We start from the raw sequence: 14,415 nt of genomic DNA, 5'->3' as shown, positions 1-14,415 counted from the left end.
GAAAACCAGATAAATCGACTGAATGAATAACATCCCTAATTTAAATACTCGACGACCAAATGCATTTTTCTCAAAATTAGAACTAAAACAAATTGGGTTCTATTTTATAACCCGGAAATGAGATTCTAATAAAGCTCTTATAACACGTGGTTCATGTCAAATTAGGTCTCTACAGATGATGGTATTCGTTGGGATTATATCTTCTCATACTGCACATGGTGAATATACTGTGTCGATAACTCGACATAAATTATATACGTATACACGAATATGTTCTTTTAATCTTGATTTGGATTCTTAATGGACACGGAGTGTAGCTTAAAACCCCATATTTGTCAATCAACGTATACTGGGGCGGAGCCAGAAAATATATTTAGGAAATTAGGGGGTGCGTAGAAAAACATAAGAAAATCCCTTTAAAAATACATGAAATTTATCATAAAATATTTGTGTGTTGAATAAAGTAATGTGCTTATTTTAAAACCTTTAGAAAACTTGATATTTATAGAGGAAAAAAAGAGAAGAATTTGATACGGATAAATAGTGTTTCAAGTGGGTAATTGAGGTTTGGGACTGTATTAAATTTTATTTTTGAAGCCACTGTTAACAACTCATAAATAATATTAGATGTTTTTGGGTAATCGTGAGGAATGACATGAAGTCATCACAAGTGAACCTTCATGACCCGTAAGGGCTTTGGCTAGGGGTGCTCAAAAACCCGATCAACCCAACCCAACCCAACCCGAAATAACTTAACTTGAAGCAACTAAATGTCTAATCGAGTTGTAAAATTTTAAAACCATAGGTATTGGGTTACTATTATTTGAACCCAAACCAACCTGATGAGTCCGATATCCTTTTATTTATTGGATTTTAAATGTGAACATATATATGTAAATTGAGAAAATAATTAAATGTGATATACGTAAGAAATATGGATAAGTTGTATCAAATGGTTGATGATGAAAAAGAAATTATGATTAGAGAAATAACATATTCAAGGTTTAAAGAATATTTTAATGTACTAAATTATCAACCCAACCAACCCAATACAGTTTGAGTAGGGTTGGGTTGGGTTGCACTTTGGTTTGGATTGAGTTGAGTTAATATTTTTCAAACCACAAACATTGGCTTGCACTTTGGTTTGGATTGAGTTGAGTTAATATTTTTCAAGCCGCAAATATTGGGTTGCACTTTGGTTTGGATTGAGTTGAGTTAATATTTTTCNGTTGCACTTTGGTTTGGATTGAGTTGAGTTAATATTTTTCAAACCGCAAACATTGGGTTGCACTTTGGTTTGGATTGAGTTGAGTTAATATTTTTAAAACCGCAAACATTGGATTGGATTGTTCAAATATCTCAATCCAACCCATTAGCACCACTAGCTTTGGTTGTGCCTAAATTCAAGCATGCAGACAATGAGATTTCAACTACATCTCATAAGTCTTAACCAATACACCACAACCCAAATAGTTATCGTATCAGATTTACTCAACTCAAATACTGCAAAATTCACAACTCGCAACGATCGAGCTCGTAAGTCGTAACACATCAAAATACAACCCGCCTCATGTCGGTTCGGTTTTTACAAGGGTGTGAAGTGACAATCAATCAAATTATAAAGGGGTAACAATGAAAATAATATCGATTTAACAAATGACAAGTATAGAGGCAACGAAACGGAAAAGGAAAAGGAAAAAGGAGAAGGAAAAAAGCAAAGCTTAGTGGATAAGCTCTACCCCAATATCGTTAAGAGTGACTGAAGAAGCAACCCTTTTGTTTCGATTTTCGAAAAAGCCACTTCACCTACATCGAAAACCCCAACCCCAACCCCACCAAACATTCCTCCCTAAAATCCCTTCCAGATTCTTCTGATTCTTCATCACTTCACCTGAATCGATTGCTCTCTCTGTGTCTGATTTGGTGTAATTTTGATGGCAATTTCTGATATGGTGGTTGGTAATCTGACGATTTTATACTTGGCGGTGATAGCGGCGATCAAGGGGTACGGACAACTGAGCGGACGGTGTTACGGCGGAGCATCGGTGTTGCTTCTGTCAACGGCCGCGGTCGGGGTGTTGTTGGTAGTGTCGCTGACGTGGGATGTCTCTCGGAAGGTGGCGACGTGTGCGGTGGTGGCTCGTGGCGATGATGAGGTGGTGCACGAGATGTGTCGAGGTGGCATATGCTGGCACGGTGTCGCCGTTAAGTCTCCGGCGTCACAGGTCCGGTTCAGGCTGCCACGACATCATGCCATGAACCGCCAATGATAATTAAGACAATAAATAATAAAATAATAAAAAGTTTATTGTATAAATTATAATACGATGGCTGAATGATTTTTCTTAAATGATGACTGTAAATTAACGTGGATGTTTAAAGGGCAAGTGAGTTATTTGATTGTTTTTTCATTAAGTCATATATGAATAAAGTTGGTTTTGTAGACTGATTTTTCTATATAGACCGATAATTTTTTTTTTTGTTTAAGAGAGTTTTTTCATAAATGAAATGAATGTGTTTTTCAACCGGAATGATATGTTTGAAAAAATGTGTGAAACTTCTCAAATTTGATGAATAAGTAAGTCACTTTCTATATCATTAAGCTACTTTCACCAAACAATCATACACCATTAAGGGTGCCTTTGGTGCGCAGACAGGACTAGACAGGACGGGACAGGACAGCTGTTCAACGTTTGGTAAGACAGGACAGGACAGGACAAGACAGAACATGCTAAAATGACCAATTTACCCCCAGCAAAATCGTTTCAATTGAATCAGGCGCAAACATGAATCAGAAAAACACAATTGCATCAATAGCCATAGTTAAGCTAGAACACAATTGAATCAGGCGCAAATATGAATCAGAAACCCTAAATCGCCGAATTATAACAAGTTTAAGAAACATCAAACCCTAAATCGAGTTATGCAAAATCGAGAATGAAATAAGAAACCCTAAATCGCCGAAACCCTAAATCGAGTTATGCAAAACARCAAACATGAATCAGAAACCCTAAATCGCCGATTGATGAAGGATAGGTAGGGTGCGATGGTGTACCTGATGTGACAAACCCTAGATCGTTCAAACAGCAAACAGCCGATGGAAAGGAAATCGTCGATGGAAAGGAAATCGTCGATTGAACGGACTGCCGTCGCCTCTGCCGTCGCCCATCGCCTCTGCCGTTGCATCTGCCGTCGCCGGTCGCCTCGCCGGTCGCCGATTGATGAATGGAGGAGCGATGGAGAGGTAGGGGAAGGCGGGGAAGGAAGCGATGGTGAGGGTAGATTAGTAAAAAATACCCTGTTCTACTTAGTTCCAGGGGGTAAGGTAGAACACCCGTGTCCCATCCTTGTTCATGTTAGTTCTACTTAGTTCCATTTAATAACACACCAAACATGGGACAAGTGTGTCATGTTCTGTCCTGTTCCACCTTGTCCCACGCACCAAACGCACCCTAAGCGAATACGTTGTGGGTACCATTAAGTTCATTAATGTATTAATAAGAAAACTCTAAATGTACCTTGTATATTGTTAAATGTACATCTACCTGTTAATTTTCTGCTCTTACATATCAACACCAAGACTTAATTTTTTATATTTATGATATATAATTTGATATGATTTTAACGTAAAAAGAGATGTATATAGTATTCCAACCAATTTATTTTCATTGATCAACTTTATAAGTTAATGATCTAATGGTCTAAATTGCACGGTGTCAATTTTGTGATTATTGAGAATTCTTGTGGCATTTATGAATGTTTAGATTTTCAGATTGTAGATCTAATCCAAGGGTTAAGAATTGGTCTTACGGGTCTCACGAAAAACCATTAGTCTCACATGATCCCAAGTCTCTCTCTCTCTCTCTCTCTATATATATATATATATATATTAATTATAGACTTGAGATCATGTGAGACCAGGTGTTTTTCATGAGATCCGTAAGACCAATTCTCAACCCTTGGATTAGATGTACAATCTGAACATTCATAATCATAAAATTATCACGAGACTTCTCAATAATCACAAAATTGTCACCGTACAACTTTCGACCATTAAATCATTAGCTTATAAAGTTGATCAATGAATATATATATATATATATATATATATATATATATATATATATAATGCACACTAATAAAGTTAGTCATAGAGAATGATTAAGAGAATGAAGATAAGAACAAGTTACTTATTTTAATTAATTAAAAGTATTAGATATTTAATTAATATTGAGAAAATAATTTAACAAAGGATATAAGGAATGAAAATAAAGCAATTAATACGTGACTTGTGACAACAAATCTATGTATCATATAAATAATTATATATATACATGTTTTTTCCTATTATTCAATAAATCAATTATTTTAAATAATTTAAATCAGGTTATATATTAAAAACCAAATAAAAAAACATTAAAAATGTAAGGCTTGGGCCTTTGGGGTTATAGGTAATCAGTTTGAGTTCTGCAAGACCACTGTGGATTTTCTCAGTTGTTCTACAAGATCTCTGAGATTAGTCGAGGTGCGTGCAAGCTGATCCAGACACCCACAACTAACAAAAAATGTTAAAACCAAAAAATACGATATATCAACAATGCATTGGACCCAAACACGCTACAAGTTTAATTTGGTGTTAGACATAAATCTTAAGTCATGACGTGACATGACGATTACAGTAAACTCGTTATAACAATGGAATAAAGGCAATTAACCACTTAAAAATTCAGTTTTAGGGGTAGTTTACTAAACGCTTATCGCGTAATTTTTCTTACCGAATGAACATGGCAAAGGTTAAAAATCTTACCCGGTAAGAATAATGATAAAGATGGAGAGTCTTATTCGGTAAGTGAATGTGACAACTCTTACCCGATGAAGTACTTACCGGGTAAATTGTTGCATACGATACTCTTTTCATGTACTACAATTTTACTCGATAAAATAAATTATAATATTAACTCATAAATGTAAATGTTTACCAGATAAGTGTTTGATAAACGACTCCTCTTTAAAATTTGTTTATTTGGTAGATAGATAGCAAGGGAGGATTTGATAGCCTACCTAACGGACCATAAGATGTATGGTGTTCCACCTAAATCAATGCCATTCATTCTTTAATAAATAACCTTTTTATACTATATTATATCACATGTAAATTAATAGCTTAAATCATATCAATAGTTTCTAGTACAATAATTATGTCTAACAAACTAAGTACTAAGTTAGTTGTTAGGTTTAATTAATGATTTAGAGGGTGTTTGAGATTGTTTATAAAATCTGTTTTTTAACTTATTTCAGTCTGATATTAATGATAAGTTGTTTTCTGGTGTTTTGATCGACCAAGCCTCCGCAATTTCAGAATCCCCCTGCCGAATGGCCTGTTCTCCCCGGTAGACGATCCATTAATCCAACTAGTAGAGGACTATAAATGGATCAATTTTTTTTTTGAGGTCGTATGTGAACCATTCCTTGCAGGTTCCGTTTGGATGCTCTTGTTTCTTTTTGGTTAATGCGTTGGTTTTTTCTGCATGAAAAGTTAGTTGTTGGTCGAAATTAAAACTGGTTGTGTTTGATTAAACTAACTGATAAGTTTTATAGAGAAGCAGTAGAAAGATACAATTAAAAAAAAAAATACCAAAACAGAGTAAATCAAGAAACCACATGGTACTACGAGGAGCAGTAGCTAAAAAGAGATCAAAAGTAAAATTACTTATTGATATTGACATGATTTATGTCATGATTTGTTTATCCGTATATTGTGAGGACACCGTTTGCCACTTTTACTGGTCCAAATATCTCATAGAGATATGAGTTGAAAGCTATAATATCAATGCAACGGTGAAATCTGAAAGAAATGCCCTCTAAATAACTGGTGAAAATAGTTGTTACTAATTGCATATTGTAGCAATTTGTCAGCATGATTTTATGCTATAGCATTTTAACAGCATCGGTCTACTGGAAATAATATTTACATCTCACTCTGAGTCTTACACCATGACTTGCTTTTATTATATGTTATTTCCTGTTAATTTTCAGTAGTGTTAATTCAGATCCACTCGAAGTCTTCAAATTCGTCTTCTGAAATAAATTCTTTCACATCACTTTTACTACAATCTCTATGGACGATATGCAGTACTTGTACAACTTTATTACTAGAAAGACGATATTGAGACTAATTGTATACTTGTTTTTGGTCCTGATTGCTAAGTCTGTGGGTGTGTGAAAACACAACTGTCAACTTCAAAAAAAAAAAAAAAAAATACCCGAACTAGTTTTTATATAAATTTAAAAAATAAGTTAGTTTATAATCGTCAATCATGCCATAAATTATTCGTTATCGGTTTAAAATTTGCTATAATGGATTTTGTAAACATTTTGGGGCTATTTGAAAAAAAACATTACACGGTTCAATCCACACCATGTAAACCGGCAGAACCGAATCAATTTTACTTGTCTGACCAATTCGAGAATTATTTATTTGGCTGACGTGTTTTAACATTTTGGAATAAGTACAGTTGACATGGTCAAATTAATGCCGTGTACTGAAAAACCAACTATTTCGGCCAATTGAACGAAACGTTTCATACAATCTTGAGTTGGCTATTTATGGCGTTGGCCGTTGGGAATAGATGTTCTCTTTGCTCTTTCGCAACAAAATTTGGTTGGTAAAGCCTACGCCTTATGCAAATTTATTATTTCAGTTTCAAAATAATTGTTTATATTTCTATTTGGGCAAATTGCATGAAAAAGTAACGTACTTTAACTTGATTCATATTTCAGGTAACGTAATTTCAAGGTACCTACGATGTAGAGTTTTAAATATTTAAGTATCCGGGTAACTAGTTGAAACATTAACCGGTTAGAGTCTTTAACCGGTTACCCGGGTACTTAAATGTTTAAAACTTTACATCTTAGATACCAAAATGGAAGTTTTGAAAGTACGTTATCAAAAATAGGAATCAAGTTAAAGTACATTGTTTTTTTTAATGCAATTTGCATTTACTCTTTCTATTTTAATTATCTTAAAATAAGTGTTTACTTTTAAAAGTAAGTATATATTTTCTCATTCTACTTTTAGTTATGACATGGAAAAAAATTTCATCTCTATTATTAAGGGTAAAATTGTCTTTTACTTAATTAAAAATGTAATAATTACATATATTTAAAATTATATGTCTTTTTTTTTAATTATAGACATTTATTTTGAGACAAAACTGTATGTAAAAGCATTAATGAACCGTCCGCAACTACGTTATTGGATTATTCAATGATACATCTGCCAAACTTTTAAATGTTTTCATGCAAATTTTCCATCTTAAAAGAAATAACAAATGAAATAAAAAGGGTACTTTTGGTATACTAAATATAACATAACATAACAGGATAAACTGTTACTGTTTTATATTTGACAGAACTTTTATGTGGAACAAACATGGTGGAATAAGAGTGTTTGACCCTCCACATGTGGAACAAGATGGAACAAACCTATATTTTCTTCTAAAAAATGCAATACGTCTCTCTTTTTACATTTTATTGCATTCCTTAAAAATAGGGTCAAGGAAAATTAATGTATGGAGAGTCAAAGGCAATAACTAATGCGTTTCATTGAAGTCGACATTGACAGAGATGCTCATAATCACTTGATTATAAATATCTTATAAGTTACGATTTAGTTTTGTAGGTTACGATTCTCTCAACTGAGTTTCGATTTAGTTTTGTAGGTTATGATATTCGCAATATATATATATATATATATATATATATATATATATATATATAGACTTAGAATCATGTGAGACCTGTAAAACCAATTCACAACCTTTGGATTAGATCTATAATCTGAAAATCTAAACATTTGTAAATGCCATGAGACTTCTCAATAATCACAAAATTGCCATCGTGTAATTTGGATCATTAGATCATTCGCTTATAAAATTGATCAATGAACATAAATTGGTCTTACGGGTCTCACGAAAAACCTTTGGTCTCACATGAACCCAACCCTATATATATATATGTACATATATATATATATATATGTATATATATATATATATATATATATAGGGGCACGTTTAAATGAAAACCGTGTAAACCAATTTCGACCAATAGAAAAATTCCTTTTTTTCTAATTAAATTTAATTAATAAGGGTATTTCGGTCATTTACAATATTTTCTATTAAATATGGAAGTTATTAATAAATCTTAATTAAAGAAACATAATAAAGAAAATTGTATAAATGGTAACATTTAAATATTTAATTATATTAAAATATTAAAAATTTGGATTTCATATATTGTCATGAGTTATAATCATGAAACATGTATTGATGAAACAATTGAATTATAGAATGAAATCATCAAAACGTAGATGAACAAAAAAAATCCACAAAATGAAACAGGTTTCATGAACGTGAAACCGGTTCATATTGCAAAGAAATTTGGTGAATTGAAACATTTTTATGGTGAACCCGTTGCATTGATGGTGTAGTTAATTCTTTTTTTTTATGAGAAGCAAAATGAAACCGGTGCATTTTGAAAAAAATTATGAAAAGGAAAATGAAACAGGTTTCATGAACGTGAAACCGGTTCATGTTGCAAATAAATTAGGTGAACCAAAACATTTTTATGGTGAAACCGTTGCATTAATGGTGTAGTTGATCCATTTTGTTGATGAAAAGGAAAATGAAAACGGTGCATTTTGAAAATAAATTATGAAAAGGAAAAAGAAACAGGTTTCATGAACGTGAAACCAAGTCTTGTTGCAAATAAATTATGTAACCGAAACATTTTCATGGTGAAACCAATTTCGTTCATATAATGTAATTCAAAATTTAAAACGATTCATTCCATATATTTGAATATGGTGTGTTATATTCATTTTTTTTGTGATATGTTTTATTGATGGATGTGATTTAAAGTTAAAAATAATATATTGCTTTAAAAAATGAAAATAGTGTCATTAATATCGAGAAGAATGTTACCAAATGTTAAATTTTGTTTACCATTTTTGCCCTTACTGTTGAAATAAAATAAAATTTTAATATTATATATATATATATATATAATTTCCTAAGATAAAATAAACTAATTTTGGTCATTGATCAAAAAAATGGATGGATGAGATTGGTTTACACAAATGGGGCATGTTTTTATTTGAACGCTCCTCTCTCTCTCTCTCTCTCTCTCTCTCTCTCTATATATATATATATATATATATATATATATAGGGGCCTAATCAAATGAGAACTAATCAGTTTGTGCTAACTGTGAGATCCAATCTTAACTACAAATCTATAGATAATTAGGAAATTTATAATTTTAGTAATTTTGAATTAAAATTTTAATGCAAGGACATTTTAGGTATTTTAAAACTCTTCTCTCTTCTCTCTACTCTCTCCGGCCACCGTCCTCCAGCCACCGTCCTCCGGTCATACCACAATGGTATCACAATGCATCATATATGTGCTTGGGTATCACACTGAGGTCGTTTGTGTGGTCGATCAGAGATGAACACAGTGGTATCATAATGCATCTTATATATGCTTGGGTATCACACCATGTCTTTTGTTTAACATAGTCAATATTTTTAGGTATCACAATGGTATCACCGGAGGACGGAGAGAGAAGAGATGAGAAAAAATACCTAAAATGTCTTTGCATTAAAATTTCAATTCAAAATTTCCAAAATTATAAATTTTCTAATTTATATATTGATTTGTGGTTGAGATTGGATCTTACGGTTACCACAAACTAGTCAGTTCTTCCTTGAATAGGCCCCTATACACACACCAACCTATAGGTATAATGCAATCAAGTTTTTCCACTCAATCACATTCTTACTTCTATACGTATACCGATCATGATTACTCCAACTCCGTTCTCTGTTACTTTTAAAGGCGTAGCTCTAGCTTTCCTGGATAGATTCATCTTATCTACTTAATTATTCAGAAGAGCGAATAAAAAAATAAATTTATATTAAATAAAAGAATGACATGGCGTTTTGTGATTGTGGACATGGAGGGGACACGAAAGTTCGAAATATGTGATTTTTATCTGGTTGTACGTGTCGAATGCCTACCCATTCAAAGCTAGCTTCTAAATCAAGTCTCGGGTTCTAAAAAGACAACGATAGTAATGAATAAGCCCTTCTGTAAATACAATTATACTTGTGAAAACATCTAGTAAACTGGAAACAACTGTTGTACACACTCACACACATATATACACACATATATGTATAGAGAGACACTACAACAAAATCGGGTTTATAGGACACTCCCAATTTCTAAGCGTCATAATAGACCTATTTATAGGACTTAGGTTATATGACTAAAATATTAAAGTGTCATATCTAAGAGTGTTGTAATAAGTTTATATGACGTTTTTTGACGTCGTAATAAGTTTTTTAGGACACTTTTAATATAAAGCGTCCAATTAGCAACTTTATAAGATACTATTTGAAAAACTGTCCTATAAAAACAAGTGTCCTATAAAAAATTGAGTTTATAGGACGCTTTTGAGAAAAAAGTGTCCTATAAAGTTGCTAATGCGACACTTTGTATTAAAAATGTTCTAAAAAACTTGTTAAGACGTTCAAAAGCGTCATATAAACTTATTACAACACCTTTAGATATGATGTTTTATATTTTGGTCATATAAATTAAGTTCTATAAAGCCGTCTATTGGGACGCTTAGGGATTGGAGGTGTCCTATAAACTCAATTTTGTTGTAGTGAGAGGGAAGAGTTCAAATGAGAATATTTGAGATTAACGTAAATTCAAAAACATTTGTAAGCCCATCATTATGTTTTAAGTCACAGTTTTAGAAGAATTAAGAGAACGATAAAATATTAAGGGGTCGTTTACCAAACACTTACCCAATAAGCGCTTACTAGTAAAACTTAACATTATCAATTACCTATCGGGTAAGATTTTAGTCCACCAAAAACAATATCGTATGCAATAATTTACCTGGTAAGCGCTTACCAAAACAATATAAAATCACATGTGATTCGCTGTTTTTATATTATCTTATTTAGTATTTATTTAATATAACGGTTATTAACGGATATTTTTTTTTCTATTTTATACACATATTTACATATTAAACTGAGTTTTTAGTCAACATGAATGTAAAAACTGAAACTAAAAATATTCGTTTTTAAAAAATTAAAGATAAAACCTGACTTGATAATCTACATAATTAGTTTCACAATATAATTGAGAATTGACATATATATTATCAGATTTTACAAAATCAGTATGTATGTTATCGATCAGAATAGGTAAAAAAACAGAAAAGACCTAAGGGTTCCTTTTTTAACAACTGAGAAAAAGAACGTTACACCATACAAGAACTAAACCAGACTTTCTTTCACATGTTTCAGTTATATATAAGGCATCATAGATTCATAGATATACTTCTACTGATTACCCGTTTGGTGGCAAACGGTGTATCGGAAAGCAATAACTTTCATATTTCTAAACATATAAATAAAATTTAAACAATATATATTTGTATTTCTTTTATGTTAAAAATACATGTCCGTATGATGAAATTGTTGTATAGTTGTACAAAAAAAGAATGGTAATCCAAGTCCACTTTTCTAGCAGGCCAGACATGACGGGTCTAGCGGATCATCCCATACCCGTGAACAAATCTAGTTTATAGATAGTAGTGGGACGACGCGATTAGCTAGATCTGATTTTGGTCCGATTGGTTCGGGAAACACCCGATAACTACTAACCAGACATGATTTCGAGTTCTTTTAATCTTTTATTCAAACATGTGAATATAAGAATGAAACTGATTTTCCAAAAACCTAATCACATGTGAATAAGTTATGGTTGTTGAGGTTTTCAATGCTCAAAAGAAGATGCATCCCTTTTGGTTTGTTGATTTACTTGTGAACCAATATCTTCCATACCTACATGAACAACAACCCCACCATGAATATTAATGTAACAAAATAAATTATAATCTCTCTTTTAAATAAATATACTGATTTTAACGATGTCAGTGTCATGGACCCCACTTATAACGAAATACAAACCACGAAAACGCTCAATGCAGGGACAGACGGTGGGGGATTCTGTGGTAGAGCGTGCCACTGTTTCGTTATTCCCTTGTAGTGTAGAAAATATAGGGCCGTGAAAAGTGTCACTGTATGTGTTTTGAAACTACATTAAGGATATACGCTTTTCTTGGTAGAGTTGGTTTGCAAGACATTTATCCCACCTCAGATCCGAATTCGAATCTTATTAGTGTCATTTTCTTGGTTTGCCGCCAGCCCCTGGACCCACCGCGTTCCTGAGATCAACTTAACTTATCTAAGCGTGCACTCTGCACCTCCAGACTCGAATTATAGCTAAGTCTAATTTCGGTTTGTCTCACATTAATCCCGATCATACTAAATGACTTGACGACACTAAAATCAACAATATATCTTGTTACATGTTTTTCAATTAAATATTCGAGCGAAAGAGCGGTTTCCGTGGTTCTAGAAAGGGTGAATTTTTCAAATTTAAAACAAAATTTTGAGAAATGACATGGTTATTGATTGTCGTTCGTAGATTTCTTTCAATATACTCTTTCCTGATAAACACGTACCTGATTTTGACTGTAGTAGAACGGTCTTTATTATTGTCTGACAATCTGCTACTAACGGTATTATTGTTTTCAACAAAAAGCCAAGTCTTCCAATATTGTTTCACGTCGACGGGATATTTTCTAGAACCATCCGTTGACATGCTTCGAGACGTCTGCTTATGTTTCTTCAAGCCAAACGAACTCATCGGGATAAACATCTTGAGAAGAAAAACTCCGGTATCAAGGCTCACGCTCCTTGAAATCGGACCCTTCTTCTTTGCCTTCGCCTTAGGCTTCGTATCCACCATTTCTCCCATCGTTAACCCGAAGTCATCCGAATCTTCCGCCACAATATCTCTAAGCGACAACTCGTAACACGATTCTGGCAAGTCATCGGTCATTTCCATAAGCTCTTTCCTTCCCTCTGCCATTGCCACCGCGGGAGATCGTGGGCGAGCGTAATCAGAACGAACGTTTTTGGACCAAAGGGGTGGTGAAAAGCCGAAAGGGTATTCGTTTTCATCGTGGCTATAACGATGTTTCGGTTTTACGATATCGGGAAATGTGAATTCGGTTGATTGAGAGAAGGAGATGTTATTAACATGCACTTCATTGTAGGCAAGCATGGTTATATATATGAACTTATGCTGAAGAGATGGATAGTTGCTTAATAGGGGGAGTACATATATACCACTTCTGTTTAAATGTATTTAATAAGAAATTATTAATTAGATATTAATTATTTATTCGGATTCTTTCAATTGGTTGGGTTCACTTGATAACAGTCTGCTTCGTGAGACCATTTTTTTATACTTGAAACTTCATAGCAAAAGGCTGTGAAGGTAAAAAGAAGCCGAACCTTCAACCTTCACAGTTTTTTGCTGTGAATGTTCAAGTGTAAAAAAATGGTCTTACGAAAACAGACTGATCTCACACGATACCAAATTTTCTTTCGGTTATTGATACATAACATATGGGATTTAAGGCAAAGGACAGGTCCAATAGTCCAATATGAGTAGATAGTGGGCCCAAGTGAGGTTGCCGTCTAAGATGGGCGAGAAGACCTTGACTCGGTGTTTTTCCATTTGGCAAACCAAGAGTGTATAGAACGTTTTTATGCATCGTAAAATAAAGCGTCATATTTAAAGGCATTGTAATAAGTTTATAGAATGTTTTTATGCATCGTAACAAGTTTTTTAGGACATTTTTAATATATAGTGTCGTATTATCTATTTTATATGACACTTTTAAGAAAGTGTTCTATAAACCACCGTTTTATAAGACACTTGATTCTATATCTCATTTTCAAATATGTCATATAAAATAACTAATACGACTTTTTTTTTCATTAAAATGTCCCAAAAAAACTTGTTATGGCACCCAAAAGCGTTCTATAAACTTATTACGAACGCCTTTAGGTAGGACGTTTTATTTTTTGCGACTATAAATTAAGTCTTGTAAAGTAGTTTATTATGATGTATATAAATTTTTAACGTCTTATAAACCCAATTTTGTTATAGTAGCTAACCAGGTAAGATCCTTGGTAACTGAAATACTCTAGCATAATCGTCTCTTACCCGGTAAGCACTAACCGGATACGATTCATAGTTGGCAAAATGGCATAGTAAGAAAGAGTAAAATCAGAGTCAGATTCTCGGTTAACAGAATGGCATAGTAAGATTGTCGTTAAAGACCATCTGACAGGGTAAGCATCTCTTCGCTGGTAGGAGCCAATAAGCGTTCAATTACCTGATAAGAGACGGTATGTGTATATGTCAGAACCTCCTCAATGGTTCTTTTGGAGAGTAACTTAATGTAATTCCA

General features: G+C 33.0%; 2 protein-coding genes across 2 annotated transcripts; one reads left to right on the top strand and one right to left on the bottom strand.

Annotated features, from left to right (window-relative positions):
• Positions 1-1,919: 1,919 nt before the first annotated feature.
• LOC112510493 lies at positions 1,920-2,367 on the top strand (the record flags this gene model as incomplete). The annotated part of the gene is made up of 1 exon (XM_025115925.1): positions 1,920-2,367. A coding segment is annotated over one exon (351 nt), but the record flags the coding sequence as incomplete, so codon positions are not given.
• A 9,403-nt stretch (positions 2,368-11,770) lies between these two features.
• On the bottom strand, positions 11,771-12,976 carry LOC112508532. The gene is made up of 2 exons (XM_025113185.1): positions 12,613-12,976; positions 11,771-11,929 (listed from the first exon to the last, which is right to left on the bottom strand). Exons 1-2 carry the CDS (start codon positions 12,906-12,908, stop codon positions 11,869-11,871), a joined length of 357 nt encoding a protein of 118 aa, XP_024968953.1. The 5' UTR covers positions 12,909-12,976; the 3' UTR covers positions 11,771-11,868.
• Positions 12,977-14,415: the final 1,439 nt, after the last annotated feature.

Source organism: Cynara cardunculus, assembly GCF_001531365.2.
Source record: "Cynara cardunculus var. scolymus isolate 2C chromosome LG 3, CcrdV1, whole genome shotgun sequence".
In the NCBI taxonomy this organism is placed as follows: Eukaryota; Viridiplantae; Streptophyta; class Magnoliopsida; order Asterales; family Asteraceae; genus Cynara; species Cynara cardunculus.
Note: the sequence above shows the minus strand (reverse complement) of the source record. Positions and strands in the feature narration are given on the sequence as shown.